Here is a 17,415-nt window from a genome sequence, read left to right as displayed (position 1 = left end):
GATCCCTGTGGTACGCCAGAAGTAACTGGTTCCCATACGGAAGTATGTCCTCGTAATGATACAGCTTGATGTCTTTTTGTTAAATATGAGATGAACCAACGTAATAAGTTTCCCCTAATTCCGTTATACTTAATTTTTTAATAAGAATAAGGTGATTAACCTTGTCAAAAGCTTTTTTGAAATCGCAGTAAATTTACCTGATGGCCTCGATCCATGCTAGTAAACAAGAAATTAGAGTAAATAAATAAATTTATATATAATAAATAAGACGGCCGGCATAGTCCAGTGGTAACGCATTGGTCTGCCATTCCGAAGGTCGCGGGTTCGAACCCGGCGTGCGCAAATAAATTTTATTTGATTAATTTGTGTTATTTCACAATTAATTAATTAAAATAATATATAGTTTATTTGCGGCACGTTCCAGAGTGGAAGATACTACCAGTATCGCCCTGGTGTAAGACCACCATTCAGAATTGAAACGTTGCTCCAAATGGCTTTAGCCGTGTTTAGTGACTAGATCTGAATAGCCAGGTACTTCCCCACCTTCCTCTTTCCTTTCCCCACTTACCTTCAGCCTCACAACATCCCCCAATTGGGGATGCCATAGTCTTACTGGCTCCAGACGGGAGCAGTTGGGACTCTTGTGAGGTATTCACTATAAAAAAAAACAAAAAAAAAATTACTCACGGTAGATTTGCCTTCATGTCTAATAATAGTGCGGCGTTATTGAATAATGCCCGCGTAATGTTCAAAGGCCATAAAGAGACAAAAACGTAAATCTTGTAAAATATGGAAGTATTATCCGAATACAACAGATCCAAAGAATTATGTATGCGACTGAGCAGAAAGGTTCAGATGATTATTATTTAATATTAGAAGTTGGTTTGTTTTTTATTGTGGTATTCCTTCGCTGTGCTATATAATCAAAGGTTGCGGTTTCACCTCACTGATAACTGTGTAAAATAACAAAACTTTATTTATTTATTTATTAATCTTAAGTTAGCTCACATCTTCGTGTGTGCTAATAGTTTTATAAACATATAAACATGTACGTTGTTTGGCAAACATAATCTTTCTTTAAATATTTCACTAAAGTCACAAAAAAAAGAAACATTAATAATTGAGATGTAGATTTAGATGACATATTTTCTTAATTCATATTTGAACTTATTAATATTTTCTATCACAGCAATTTCCTTCGGGATTTTGTTATAGAGTTGAACGGCCTGGTACATCAGAGATTTTTGGGTGCTTGTTTTTTTTCTTGTTGGCAATCTAATTTGCTTAGAATTTCTCGTCCCGTGTCCGTGTATCTCGTTATTGTAATTTATTTTTCTTTTCAGTTCCTTAGACATCATCCCTAGGTTAATTTTATGTATAAAAATAAGTACATTCAAATACACAGTTTGCTTCACCGTCAAAATATTCAGCTCCTTTAACATGTCTCTTATCCGTGTGTATATGTTGCGCTTAAGTATTATTCGCATTAACAATATCAAAAAGGTTACGTTTCGACAGTATGAAAAATCTTCATATCAATTTGTACAGGTTTAAAAAAAATTTCCAATTTTAAAATAACTAAAAATTTGAACAACTCATAAAATTTCAAAGTTAATTTTCAAGTTCTGTTATTACATCAATTAAAATTGAATGAAGAATAAATTGTAATCCATATATAAGAATACTAAATTGTAAACGTTCAAAGTGATAAACGTTCTTCGTGAGTCTGAAATTAGTTCATTTTCCCTAACTTGGAGTTAAATTAAGCATATATTTTCAAGCATCGAAACTTTTTCTTGAACACAAAAATAATTTAATTCATTAGCTTATCTTGGGTCTAGATTATTCCTACGTGGTCCTCAGCAAATTGTAGGATAATCCGTTTTTTCGATTTTAAACTAAAAAGTCTTCATATTTATCTAAACTATCATCAGTTTGGCCAAATCAAAAAAAAATTACCCTACAGGCATTTCTTATACCCTAAAAACCTGGAGTTCACAACGCAATATTCCTTGATATTACAAACGAAAATTATGGATTTAAAGCAATATTTTAAGTGAGATTCAATATTTCACTGAACCGACAGAAGCTGTTAAAAAAAAGCTACTTTATCGGGTATTTAGTTTACATAACTCTCGGGAATTTTTCATGGGAAGCGTATAATCTGATAAATAATGGATTCTCAATTTTTCTTAAAATTGAGAGTCAAAATAAATTTAAAATATTTTGTCTGTTTTACCTATTTGCTAGTGAGTGCCTTAACGAACCAATTTATCATTATTACAATATTTTAATAACCGCTAACAGCATATCAAATTCTACAATGTTTTGTAACATCAGCTAAAACTATAGAAAAAAGAAAAAGTATGTTCATAAAATACTGTAAATTGAATTATATAAAATAATGTTGAAGCACGTAAACAAGAAAAGCTGGCCTAACACTACATTTGGTTCTAAAAGTGAAAAGTAAAAACCGGCTGCGCCAGTTTGTTGTGTCTCCGGGGTTATGTCGAACTCTAAATAAAAATGCTGGTCTCAACAAAACACTTTGGACTTTATTGTGATAGATTTTGACAATGACCTCAGATATCTTATTTAGCAGGCGGTAGGAATAATCTGGACCCCGACCTTGAGGTTGTCACTTTATTTACTATCCTATTATCCTCGACAGCCAATGCCATCTATGGTTAACCTAATAGACTACTATGATCGCCATCTATATGTGCGCTCTTACATTATTGAAAAAAAAAGTAAAACCGCACAAGAGTCCCAACTGCTACAAACCGTCTGGGGCCAGTGAGACTATGTCATCCCCAATCAGGGTATGTTGTGAGGTTGAAGGTCGTGGGAAGGAGAAGAAGAATGGGAAGAGGACGTTGGGGAAGTATCTGGCTATTCAAATCTCGTCACTGAACATGGCCAAAGTTATTTTAAGCAACTTTTAAATTCTGAATGATGGTCTTACACCGAAGCAATACTAAGAGTATCTTCCACTCTAGAACGTACCGCAAATATACCATATATTATTTTTAAAAGAGTAATTTGTGAAATAACAAAAAAATAAAATTTACTTACGCACACCGGGATTTGAACCCACAACCTTCAGTCTAGAGCATTACCCCTCGACAACGGAGGCCATTAATATTTAAAGAATCTTCTGAAAAAACACATGAAGGTTTTCCAAAAAATATAGTAAAAGTTTAAAATAAATTCAAATGAATGAAGTGATTTGCTTGCCATTAGCTTCATACATACAAGTTTTAAATTTTCCAAAATTAAGTTTTTATCGTGAATCGTCAAATTTAAACGTTTTAAAAAAAATATATTTCAGATATATTTATTTCACATATGTATTAATAAATGAGCCATTGAAGTAATTTAAAAATGAAAATCATACCTAATTTATTTGAGAAATATTTGGGTAACAGGTTGTTCAATATTTAATGTACAAATATCATCGTGTTGAAGGTCAGCATCTGTTTCACCGTTATCCAATTTAGTTCCTTTAACATTTTATTTACTTTTGAATATCTATTTTGTCTAAATATTGTTCTCATTGCCCTATTTTGGAGAATTTGAAATTTATTTTGTTCTCGGTCGTTACACAGGAAAAGGATAGATGAGCAGTAGTTAAAATGTGGAGCAATAATGGAGTTATATAGTTATATAAATATAGTTATATAATTATATAGTTATATAATTATCTATATGATATTAACTATATGATAGTTATATAATTTGGTGATTGCATTTTTTCCGGAAAGTTTTTTTTAAATTTGTCCCTTTTATTTGCTTGTTTCGTGACGTGTAAAAAACCTTTTTATAATAAATTGTATCGTTAATCAATATATCGTTATAAAAAAATATTTATTATATTGACCCGGAATTTCGAAACTGCACACAAAATATTAACGTCTTCTCGGTATGATAAGTACATTACCAATGGATTTGGAATACCTAAAAAACACGCTTAAAATCATAGATTAGGTGTACTTAGAAAAATGAAAACACACTTAACATCATAGATTATGTATACCCGAAGACACTCTAAATCTTTGATTGGGTATACCCGAAAAAAACGCCTAACACAATTAATACAATACACAACAGATTAGGTATGCATGGAAAAGTAAAAAATAGACATCATAGATAATATATACCGGAAAAGTAAAAGCACACTTAAAATCATTGTTAAGGTAAAGCCGAAAAAGTAAAAAGACAATTTAAATAATTGTGTAGGTACACTCGAAAAAGTAAAAAACAATTTAAATCATTATTAAGGTAGACCCGAAAAAGTAAAAATACACTTGAAATCAATGATTAGGTGTACCCAAAAAGTAATAAGACATTTTAAATCATTGATTAGGTATACCCGATCAAGCAAAAACACACCTCAAATCATTGATTCGGTATATCCGGAAAAGTAAAAATACGCTTAACATTAATTACACTTACAAATTAAACCATGTACCCTTACAACGAGTAGAATCAATCAGAGATCTTGGAGTACTGCTAGATTCTAAAATGTTATTTAATTAATTATTAAAGATAATATTGAATATATTTTTGAATAAGCTTATAAACAATTGAGATATATTATACGCATTACAAAGCCTTTCACTGTAGCACACACACTAATTCTGCTACATATGTCATATGTAAGGTCACAACTCGAGTTTGCCTTAGTCATTTGGAATCCTCAATATCAAACATACATTGATCGTATTGAAAATATCCAATCCAAATTTATTAAACACCGCTTTAGCGATCATCGGTTTGACCCTACCGCTTTATATAAACGTAGAAAAATTTGTGATGCCCTATTCTTATACAAAATCGTAAACAGTCTTGTTAAAGCATCATATCTGCTAGAAAAGATTGCATTTCGTTGCCCTGAATATTGAATATATTTTAGAAAAAGCTTATAAACAATTGAGATATATTATACGCATTACAAAGCCTTTCACTGTAGCACACACACTAATTCTGCTACATATGTCATATGTAAGGTCACAACTCGAGTTTGCCTTAGTCATTTGGAATCCTCAATATCAAACATACATTGATCGTATTGAAAATATCCAATCCAAATTTATTAAACACCGCTTTAGCGATCATCGGTTTGACCCTACCGCTTTATATAAACGTAGAAAAATTTCTGATGCCCTATTCTTATACAAAATCGTAAACAGTCTTGTTGATTCATCATATCTGCTAGAAAAGATTGCATTTCGTTGCCCTGAACACAACACCAGATCGAACAACTTATTTAGAACACCACACTGTAAAGCCAAATATGCGCAAAACTCTTTAATATGACGTATCTGTAAAACTCACAATGCCTCTAGAGATGTAGACATTTTCAAGTGTAACTTGAAAACATATAAAATGCAACTTACTAAACTGATAACTTAATTTATTTTGTGAAATAATCCTATCATCTTTGTTTATTTAATTGTTTTTATTATAATCATGCGAAAACTGTATTACTACTAACTGTCTTTAATTGTAATGTTTATTCTTTATATTTTTTTGTAATTTATAAATGTATTGTATAGGTGCAAATATTGAATCAACGACTAGAATTAATGGAACATTATTGGTCTAATATTGTAAATAATTGCTGTTAATGCTAAATATATAAATGACTGTTTGTTTCCAAAATAAAAAAAAAATAAAAAAAATAAATAAAAAAACATCACGGGTAAAAGTAAGAACTGACCTGGACATGGTAGGGCGCCACCTTCTCTTCTCCCTTAATCTCCACGTTGATGTGTAACCGAATGGCCCCAGAAACGGCTGACTTGTCAGTTCTCTTTTCCAGGTTATACCACACGTCCATCTCGCCTGACAGAGTCCGGACCTAGGCGGAAACATTAAAATGACATGTAAAAATAACAGTTAGAAATGGCTGTATTCAGCGATTTTTACGAGGTTGAGTACAGGAGTGAAACCGTCTCTAATTATCTGAGAATTCGTTATTTTCAGAAAAAAATGTCCTGCCTTTTCTCAAAATATATAACATTTGGACAAATTTATATTATTATGTATCATTGGGTATCTCTTGTATCTCTTGCTTATCTTTATCCAAACAATTTGTCATTTGAGTGAGTTTTTATAATTTGTGTTTAAATTTTTATGTTGATTTTATTATTTGTAATTTAATGTACCTATTATAACTGAGTTTTATTACTAGATTGTTCTAATGTAAGTGAGAACATCTGTAAGAACCCAGTAAAAATAAATATGATTCGATGCTGAATTATAGAAGAAGTTGAGGATGCCGAGGAAGGCAAGGCACGACCAGGTGAATCAAATACTTGAGTTGGCGAAAGTCAGAATAATAGAAGAGACGGTGCATAAATGTACATGTAGCATGGAGCGTGTGTCAAGATATAGATAGTTGTGTGGCGGTCTATCCTCTCTGCTTACCCCCAAGAAGAAATGTTGCGATGGTTAGTTAGTTATGTTTATTGATATATTGACTTGTATTAATAAAATTTGTAATCTAAAGACCAATAACTAGTTCAGTTTTATAAAATTAGTATCAGGTTAAAACGTTACCATGATAGCTCAGTGGTTTAGACCAGAGTCTGGTAAGCATAAAGGTTCGGATTTAAAATCCCTAGCACAGCCCTGTTACAACCGATTTAAGAATGAATTCCGAATGTTTTAACAATCAAGCATTTTAAAGCTTATAGTTTTTCCTCTTTCGCAAAATATCTGTCAGTTATAATTTACTTAAAAAATAAACAATTGTCCATGTACCCACATTTGTAAATAATTACTGGGCAGTTAGTAAACTAGCACAACGATATACATTTTTGTGTTTACTGCAAAAAGTGAAAGAGAAACGCAATTATTATTTTTATTTAAAAAACATACAGGATTTTTTTCCACTCATAAAATGTGGCAGGATCGTGACAATTTGTCAACAGACAAAATGCAATCTCTATTTTGCTTTGATGACAGTTTGTCACGTGATGTAGTTACATTGTACTCATAAATAAATAATGTATCCCAGTAGCTAGAATTATAAAATGAAACAACATATCGTATGAAAAAATAACATAAAACCCGTTTGCATTATTTTCCGAAACGACCTGTAAAAATCGATTCTATTTGAAACATGACGGATTTTTATGTTTGTTTCGAAAGACAAGCAAGAGATAAAAACTCCTTTTTTTGACGATCGTATGTACCAAATGGATTTTAGAAATAAACAATGTCGAGAGAAATACAATGTCACCGCAGTTTATGGTATGGTATGGTTTGTACTCGTGTGCTTAGTTAGTAATGCGCTTTTTTAACTCTCGTTAGGCGGACTGCTGTGTTAAGCAATCCTTGTTTAAACAGCTGCTTTTTCGTTAGGAAGCCTTTTTCTACCGATTGCTGGGTATATATATATATCTTCTTGCAACAGTACAAAGCATTTAGTAGTATTCACAGTAGTCTTCTCAAATTTACATATAATTTGTAGACGAGTTTGCAAACTATTGCAGTAGTCCAGTTTGGAGACTTCAGGAGTAGGATTTGCAATCCCGCATTCCGCAATCCCAAGGGATTGTTAAGATTTCTTTGGGCCTGATGAAGTCTTCAATAACAGACGCATGGCTTTTTTTTTACTGCACAAAACTGCATTTCACTTTATTTAATGTTACAAAGAGTTAAATTATTCCCGACCCGGACAAAACACTTTTACTAATGGTCTGTAGACCATAATGACTGCTTGTTACTATTTTATAGGAGAGAAGAAGGAATCCAGTCGGCGAGGCTTTTTATAATCTAATCAAGTAAAACACATTGACAAGCTAATTGTAAACAAACACTGTCAAAGAAAGCCAATTGATAAGGCAAAACATCTGTTTTATCTGTTAGCCCTAGTTTTACCTCTGACCGCTAGGTGCTAGACAGGAGCCTGTAAAGTAACTGGTGGTGAACTTTGCTAATGGTTCGTACATTTTTAACAGGGATAAAAGCTATATTTGATCTTAATTTGTGGGAAAGATTTCTTTTTCAATTTACACCAATAACATGCTGTCAGTAATGTCCGTTCACTCTTCATAGACTATGTTTTTTACGATCTTATTTTTCAGGACTTCTAAAAATACTTATTGCGTAACGTTTTCAATGTATTTTTTAAATGGTGACCGGATAAATCTCATGTTTAAAAAGTTGTATAAAGTCATGGAAAGTGATTAAACAAAAACTTTATTAACTGGGTTAAGTAGGTTTGGTTAGGTTAGGTTAGGTTAGGTTTAATTTTTTTTCATCGTTTCTAGTGACTTAATATCACTTTTTAAAAGTGTGTTGAATTGTCACTGTGTTGAGTTATCATGGAACCTTTTTAAATATATTAGTATCATAGATGAATGACCTCAAATGACTACAGAGAGTCATGTCAGCGACAGTTTTGTTTTTATTTCATTATTTTTAGTCTTCAAAGTACTTGTTATGTTAACATTTCGATTAATTTTTGTAATATTACTAGTACCAAAGATGATAAACAAAATAAGACCTCTTAAACGACTTAATATGTTACTTTCTCAATTTATTTTTATAAAATAAACTACCATACTAGTATCATAATATAATTAATACCAAATAATTAAAAATGAAATATTGGCATTATTTCAATTTAATGCCCCTTACAAAAAATCCCGCGGGATTTCAAAATTCAATGTGAAATAACAATGAGAATAAAAGTGACTCGGGTATTGAAAAAGATGATTTTTTAAAAATATATTAGGTACATGGAAACTGAATATGAAGATAATAACAAATGCAAGGTCTTCTATTTTTTAGAAAAACTAAGATAAATAATTTTTTTAAATAATTTTTACATCTTCTAAAGCATGCATAATTATCAATTTTTCTACATAATCGCCATTTCGGCCGATAATTTTTTTTAAGCGCTGTTGCATTTTTGTATACCTATGTCGTATCAGCTCGACGCCATGTCATTTAGGAAGCGTTGAATCCCAGCTTTGTCATTTGTAGGGTGTAGACTTTAATTTTGGAATTACCTTCGTATCTTACGTGGAAGGAAAAGTTTAATATGCAAAAGTTCGAATTGACAAGTTTACAAGATACCATAATTTCACAAAATAGTACGAAGAAACTTGTGGTCGGTTCAATATACCCTTACGCAAAGTCATTGAATTGATAATTTTCAAGGTGCCTTCCGAAAACTTTACACGTAAGTTAGGTTAGGTGTGGTTCAGGATGATTGCTGTTGTTCAATTAGTATTTAATTACCTATCAATGCCTTTTTCATTACATGTCACGATTTTCTTTTGAAAACTAATATATTATTATGTGTATCCTCGAGTTAAACTATAGCAGTAATTAGATTGATACATATGCTCAATTAACTCATTGTTGGCTAAACAATGCTGTCATTATCAGGCTACATGGTGGTATCACGTTTGAATACAATACAAGATGCTGGTCTTACGGACATAGTATTACATTATAATATAACCCAATACATGGGACCTTTAGTTACGTTTGTAGGCATTTGCGCTTATTCACATTATAGTTTTTTTTTAATGAAAATTCCCCACAGGAGGAGCCACTGAGAGTATAGCATCCCGAATATGGTGAAGTTGTCAGGCTCATGTTAGTGGGGAGGGGAAGGAGATGGGAAATAGGGTGGGAGGAGGGGAAAGAGATGGGAGGAGGGAAGTGCCAGTATATTTAGATCTGGCCGTTAAAAACAGATATAGTTGTTTCAAGCAACATTTTCATTTTGAATGATGGTCTATCACCAGGATACTTTAACACTACTCTGGAACGAGGAGCAAATGTACTATATATGCAAATTGTCCCGTAAGCTATGGAGCAAACGAAGTTGGGTGATAGAGTAGGTTATTTGCAATCAAAATGACCGAATATATTGTGGTCTAAGTCTTCAAATACTTTTAATGCTACCTTTAAAAAAACTTTTTTATAATATTATTACTAGTCCCAAAGATGATTGACACAAAAATAACTCTTAAACGACTTACTATGTTGGCTTATCTCAACGCTTTGCCCTTGTACCTACACAATCCGGAAAAATATTTTTTTGATTTTTTCTTCTAATTATGCTGTTAAATGATGGATCCATCTAATGAAAGTAATTTTCTCCGTATATCCATATTACAATAGTAAATCAAGTTTAAAAAAAATATATTTTTATATTTTCAAAAATAAAATCTGCAATTCAAAGGAAGCTGACACAAACACCCCCCTATCACCCCACTTCGTTTGATTAATAGTTTAGACATCCTGTATACAAACATATTAATCAAGGCAACATAGTAATCGTTCACATTTGATTAATTATCTATATTGGAATTTGTGAATTTTAAACGCATTTAAATCAAGGGCAGAATATTCAAGAGTTTCATTATATTATGTACATAGTTATTTAAGCATAAACTACTTTACAACAGTCACAGATTAAATTGAATACTGGAGAATTTTTTTTATTTTTATTTTAGTTATAAATATAAATACTAAAGAATATATAATTTGAATAGTAGAATTTAGACGCCCAAAAAAGACATGGTTTGACCAAGTGAATTAAATAATAACAGAAGAGTACTTATATATGAGACGATTCATGAATGTGAATAAAGCAAGGATTATGTGCCAATACAGAGTTCATGCTCTCTTCCTACTCCTCCTGGGAAACGAAAGTGACGTTAGTGATTAATAAAGACACCCATTCATAACTATAATTTTTAAGAAATGTAGCATTAATTATTAAAAAAATAGCTTTAATTTTGCGTTTTCATAGCTTTTATAGCTAAATAGGATAACGTCAAAGAATGGGAGTCGGCAAGAGGGGAGAAACAATTAAATTAGCAAAATCACTTGAAACATGTTTAATGTATTATTGATTAAAACTCAACATTGCACGTTTCTACAGTAGAATGTGTCATGTTCGTTCTACGATCTGTCAATACAAGATTATAGCGAGTAAAAAATCTTTCTGAGTCAACACTATTCACAGGGGTCCACACAGTCATCAGAGCTGCCTCAGCAAATTCTCTGTGAACATTTTTTACAGCTCAGAGTAGCTGAATTATGTCTACAATGACTCCATCCCTCACTTGCTCTACAAGCTGTCTTTGAAAATAGCTGTTACCTTCCAGGAATTTACTGTCAACAACATATTTGAATATTAGTGCAAGCCATTTATCGCTAAGCCATTTATCGCTTTAATTCGCGGAACATATCGTTAATACTATGAATGGGTGTCTCTAGTGAGTTGTTAGTTATACGAAAATAGCCGAATTATCGCACATGCAACTTCTTAAATTGAAAAAAAGCAGGTTGAGTGGGATAGTGGTAGTGATAGATTAAGTGTAATATTTTTGCCGTTACGCACAGTTTTTAATTGGAGTTTCGTAAGAGATTTAAGTTCGTCCAGAGTTCACCAGAGTTCAGACAGAGTTCAGGTGGTGGATGGAGAGAGTTTCTCAAAAGTTATATCCGGGATTAATGGTAAACTTAAGTTATCCAAGTAAGTTTTTTTTTCTTTAATGCTCCATGCATCGGTTTTTAACGTAAAAACATATTGGCATTTTTTTATAATTATTAGTGCTCTATTTTCTGCTAGTAGGTACGCCTTGTATTAATAAAAAATATCAAAAGAGAAAAAATGTCAATTCGTGAAAAGGCGGTGTTGCGAGAAAAAATCGCTAATATTTACAAATTTTAGACCCAAATATATAAATAATGGTTCCACGATAAATCAACACATCGACAATTCAACACACCTTTCAAAAGTGATATAAAGTCATTAGAAACGATGAAAAAAAATGTAAACCTAACCTAACCTACTTAACCCAGTTAATAAAGTTTTTGTTTCATCACTTTCCATGACTTTATATAACTTTGTAAAGTTGTGATGAATTATCATTTTGATGATTTATCCGGTCACCAAAAATAATAATTTAGAGTTATTGGTGTTTATAGTAATAAATTTATTTTTGATGTAAGAGGAATAAATAATATTAATTTACCAAAATTTTTAAACATTTTGAAATGAATTTATTAAACGGCATACAAACCGCCATTCAAACGCATTACTTATTGTTAGATACTCGCCGAGCTTAAAACAGTAAAATTAAATTTAATCATGAGTAAAAATTTTATCAGTTGAAAAATTAAATGCAACAAAATAAATATAAAGTATTTTAACTTCCAGGAAATATGTCATTAAATATCACTTCAAGAGCTTAACCCATTTTTAATTTTTTTAAATTTGATAGTAATAATAATAATTGGATGACTTGTATAGCGCCGTTTTTATGCAAAATCACCTCAAGGGCGCTGTACAAACTTATAATACATTTCTACAGTGATCTATGTTATTACTTAACTATTTATGGAGAAAATATACAGTACAATACTTACCTGGTAGGTCACTTGAGATTAACACTTAATTAACATTATCTAATTGTTTATTGGCGAAATTTAGATACAGGATTTAGGACTTATGTAATTGAAAAATTGATTATAACTGGACTTTCTCTTAGGAATGGTATATTTAATTTAAGGGTACGACAGCTTAAAAAGGTAAGTTTTTAGTTTAGACCTGAATTCTGTTGGTCTTGTTATGGATCTTAGTTCCGGAGGGAGTTTATTCCAAACCTTCGGCCCAGATACACCGAAAGCGCGATCACCAAACTTAGTATTTGGCTTGCGCTTAGGTTCTATCAGTCTGCCTACAGCTGATGATGTTGCTGATCTAAGAGTTGACTGCCTCAGACCAGTGTTTTCCGGGACGCATAGTTCAGAGATGTAGGGTGGGGCCATTTTATTGATGGATTTAAACACCATCCAGCACAGTTTGTACTGGATTCTTTGAAGGCACTTGAGCCAGTGAAGGTTACGAAGGTGTTCTGAAATGTGCGAATATTTTGAAACCCCGGTTATGAGCCGTGCTGCTGCATTAAACACTGATTGAAGTTTGTCAATTTGATATTTTGGAAGGCTGGCATCAATGCCGTTGCAGTAATCGAGACGTGAGACTACGTAAGAGTTGATAAGTAGTTTTGTTGCTTCTGTAGGAAGGTTTCTTCGGAAAGACTTGAGTTGTCTTAGGTGAAAAAACCGATGCTTAAATTCATATTTATTTGACTTTTAAACGAAAAGTCTGAATCTAAATTGAAACCGAGAAGTTTGACTGTTGTTTTTAGGATGATATCGCTGGAAATGTTATTTATATAGATCACTCACATTTACAAACCTATGTCAACTCTTTACTGATATATGTGATGACTTTACTGAATTCATCATTGATCCATACAATATGTAGAATTTTCGCACAGGTTTTTGTCACGGTAATTTTTGGGAGGATGTATGATTGATTAACTTAAAAAATCGTAATAATTTTTTTATATTTACCTCAATGATAGTTTGTCCCAAGAAGTCGTCGGACTCTCTGGTAAGTTTTTGCCTCAGTTTGGACTTGAGGTCGTTATCTTCATCCCAGACTCGAACCTTGATACGATCGGAAGAGTTGTGGCACTCACTACAAAGAAAAAAATTATACGATTATAGTACTACATAGCGTTAAGAGGTTATTATTTATTTAAAACCAACGGTATGAATATACCATTGGTTAACCATAAACAATGATTATGTAATAATAACCAATGATTATGCAATAATCATTGTTTATGGTATACATTTCTTAAGTTATCAGTTTATGACATAATATACGACAATGATAAATGCTATTTTTAATGGTGAAATAATTAACTTTAGTCAAAATTTTAAATCTAAAATTGATTTTTTTGAATAATTTGTAAGTTAAATTTAAGCCCATCAAAATACTTTTTTTTAAATAATTTGTAAGTTAAATTAAAGCACAAAATAAATATTTTAAAATAACTTGTAAGTTAAATTTAAGCCCATCAAAATACTTTTTAAAAATAATTTGTAAGATAATTTAAGTCCACAATTTTTTTTTTTTAAATACTTTGTATGTTAAATTTAAGCCCATTAAAATGTTTTTTTAAAACAGTTGTTAACAATAATTGCCAAAGTAAATAATAATTTCCTCAAAAACAAAATTTTTAAATAAATAAACTAGCACATATTCGCACTAAACGTATGCTAAACCATTTGAATAAAACAAAAATAGTTTCCAAAAAGCATTTTGGCCTCAAATCTAAATTTAAGTTTTGTTTGAAAAAGGGTGTGCAACCGTTTCTATGAAGTCTTGGCCTTTAGAGGTCTCCCAAATTTATTGCATACGAATATGATGCCATTCACATGAATTATCTGCCAATTTTCAAAATTTCAAAAGAAAATTTTCTCCTACTTTTTTGCAGGTGAATCGCAAATATATATCACTTTATTTTTCAATGTTTAAATATTCTGATGGTGCGCGCTATGTATTTTGAAATCTTGCCCAATAAAATTTTAATGAATGTTTGAAAAGGATCTCTTAAAAATTAATCTATTGCCCGGAACCATCTTATGTAAGGAAATTTAGCCTTATTGCCTTCTGATAAATATGACAAAACATTTTCGTATGAGTACTTGATGATAATCAGATACGCTTTAGTGGAAATAATATGAAATGGCAGGAGGTAAAAAAATAAATGAAAGATTCTGTAAAAGTCAGCAAATAATTTGAAAGGATTTTATTTCCATATTTGTGTATGAGATTTCATAGGCTTGACCATTAGGTCAATTAATCTTAAAGGTAAAATGTTTTCTTGATATATTTCAGGTTACGAAACTTTACAATGATGAATAATCATCAAAAATGATTTATTATGGTCATTGAACGATTATTATATGATTATTATTATTCAGTGAGAATATTTCAGCATTTTCAAACCATAGTCTTGAACCTTTTCTAACCATAGTCTTGAACCCGAATTGACGAGTATATTTTTTGAGCGAAATATTTTTATTAAAAAGAGAAGCTAGGTATACACCCAAATATTATGGGTTCAGACCTTTACACGTCGTAGAACTTGTGTTAAAATGGAAGTAAGTCAGTTTCCTGACTTTTAGTTGAGCGTCCTATCTACCGGGCCACAAGGCTACAAGTACTTCCCAACCTTTTCCTATTCCATCCAATCCATTCTACTATATTTGTAATATCTAATCGTTACGATGTTTTAATAGAAAATTCTTTAAATAATTACTTTCTATTTCCATTAGTAATTTTCGTAACGTATATTCATGAAGTAGAGCGTTGGTTCCCTGAAAAATAAATCCCGAAATAATCATCATAAAAAACCCTCAAAGGAAAACCATCTTTCGTTTTAATTATCTGGGATTGTTGTATATACACAAGATAAAGGAAAAAGTTCTCGGTAAAGAATAGAATTAATAATAAGATACCTAACTTAGCTAAGAGAACGAGTATTCTATGTGTGTTTTTTTCCCTAAGCCTCCTTCAGACCGGGAGGGTTGATTCTGGGTGAGATGTACACAGGCAGTTGAAATAATACGTCTATCTCTGGAGGACTAAGGGATGACTAGGGGAGGACCAGAGATCGTACGCATTATGATACGGGTTCCTTTAGGGTTAAAGAGAACGTTAAGGGTCAAAGACTTGTATTATAGAACTGTAGGGATATTGATTAGAAATGAAATTTTCACCTATTTAAAAATTTTGTCCGCCAGTGTTCTTACCAAGAGCACGGCTCTTATCAGACTGCAACACGTATGAAATAAAAAAAAAACCTGACGGTATAGTTTTGCACCACTCCAAGGAAGGGAATCGAGCTTTCGATTTAGAAGGGCTGATGAGCCGATTGCGTTGTTGGTAGGAAGATGGGATTAATTCCGTTATCATTTTGGGTGATAATAGAACTAGTCCCATCACTACAGATGTGTTAACCATTACATTTCTGTTAAAGTTAATAGTGAGTTACATCGATATACACTGTTTTAAATTCTAAACATTCGCGGAATTTTTTTAACATTAGCTCCACACAGGAGGTTCTGAGGGGAATTATTCCTCTCAGGGCCTTTGTCATCTTTGGGGATGCTCTATGGAGGGTCTTTTTAGAGAAGCAATTAGAGAAAGTTCTGGAAAGGAAAAAAGGGATTGGTTGGGTAGGAATCTGGGGCTCAGTGTATCCAGGAGTAACGGACGTGTGAATTCATCTTACTGAGAATCCTGCTGGAGAGATCAAAATATATCCCTCATCAGTCTGTCACGTTCTGTTGGTGGGTAGACGCATCCACCACCAAGAACCGGACAAACCTCACCAAATGAACCCGGGCACCTTTGCTAAGTCACCAAACGTGGCGAACCACTTGGGGTGATCTATGGGAGAGATATTTGTTTTACCATTTATCATTGGATCCCGGGGCGGCCGAACCCTCCTCCCAAATTGAGCGCAAAACATGGTCTACACAAAAATAACAGCAGTTTCATAATTTTAACACAACGCTCAACAGTTTAACAATGAATGCATTCACTGCAAAAGAAGATACTGTATTTTTAACGATAATTACAGAAAAAACACAATCTACAAATGACAAAAAGAAAATCAATGTTGAAGTTTACCTATATAAACTCGCATTCACACTACGGTGTACTTGATATGAAGGTATCTGTTCACCGGAGTTTATTACCTTTGACCACAGCTGCAATTTGCAACAATGGCAACATTTTTAACAACTGTGAATAATGACAAGTAAAATACGGATCGCAAATACCTACCAATTTGAAAAGACTTAACTAACGGACTAACCATCATTCCATTCCCACAGGTGTAGGCAGAGAGGACGGGCCGCCAAACGACTCTGTCTTGGCCCACCCTTCTTGCCTCATTCACATTAATAAATATTCTTCTGTCATTCTGACTCTTGACATGGTCCAACTCAATTACTCAAGCACTTGATCGTGCAATGCCTTCCTCGGGCGTCTCTGACTTCTACTATTCACATTCGCGTCATATATTCTCCTTAGACTCTTTTCTTCGTTCATTCGTTCTACACTGTGCCCAAACCGCTAAGCGTCCCTTTATTAAATTACGCTTACGTCAACCTTGAATTCTTTGCAAATATGCACATTTCTCACATAGTTATACACAATCTTAAACATATACGCCTCTGAGATCTCATTTCTACAGAATTTAGTCTACTTTCATCCGTCCTCTGCCAGTTCCATGCCTCACTGCCATCAAAATAGGTACCAACACTAGATTGTGGAGCACGCGTAGAATGTCGAATTATCTTCTACACTAAACATTAAGATATACCATCTTCTCTTAGATCTTTCTTCTTTGGCGAGATTTCATTGGAAGAAGCGATGTAACCCCATTGTACATTAAACCCTTTGATTGAAGGGATTTACACTCTGATTTAGTAATTATTATCTGGATTAGATAATGAAGGAAACTGATACCAACAGGCGATGAAAAGGTGGTCAATAAGCCT

The 17,415-nt window shown here is 32.5% G+C and overlaps 1 protein-coding gene across 1 annotated transcript in view; it reads right to left on the bottom strand.

Moving 5' to 3' along the window:
* unc-13 (protein unc13 homolog) overlaps nt 1-17,415 on the bottom strand; it is a 217,859-nt gene that overhangs the window by 61,105 nt on the left and 139,339 nt on the right. The window contains exons 10-11 of the mRNA XM_089642160.1: nt 13,405-13,531; nt 5,723-5,863 (exon numbers count right to left, since the gene is read on the bottom strand). Coding sequence (XP_089498286.1) covers nt 5,723-5,863; nt 13,405-13,531 — 268 coding nt within the window. The remainder of the gene's footprint in view (nt 1-5,722; nt 5,864-13,404; nt 13,532-17,415) is intronic.

The sequence above is a fragment of the Hesperophylax consimilis genome, chromosome 2, assembly GCF_061612785.1.
Source record: "Hesperophylax consimilis isolate HC1 chromosome 2, BYU_Hcon_1.0, whole genome shotgun sequence".
NCBI lineage: Eukaryota > Metazoa > Arthropoda > Insecta > Trichoptera > Limnephilidae > Hesperophylax > Hesperophylax consimilis.
The sequence above is the reverse complement of the archived record's forward strand: the minus strand, read 5'-3'. Positions and strand labels throughout refer to the sequence as shown.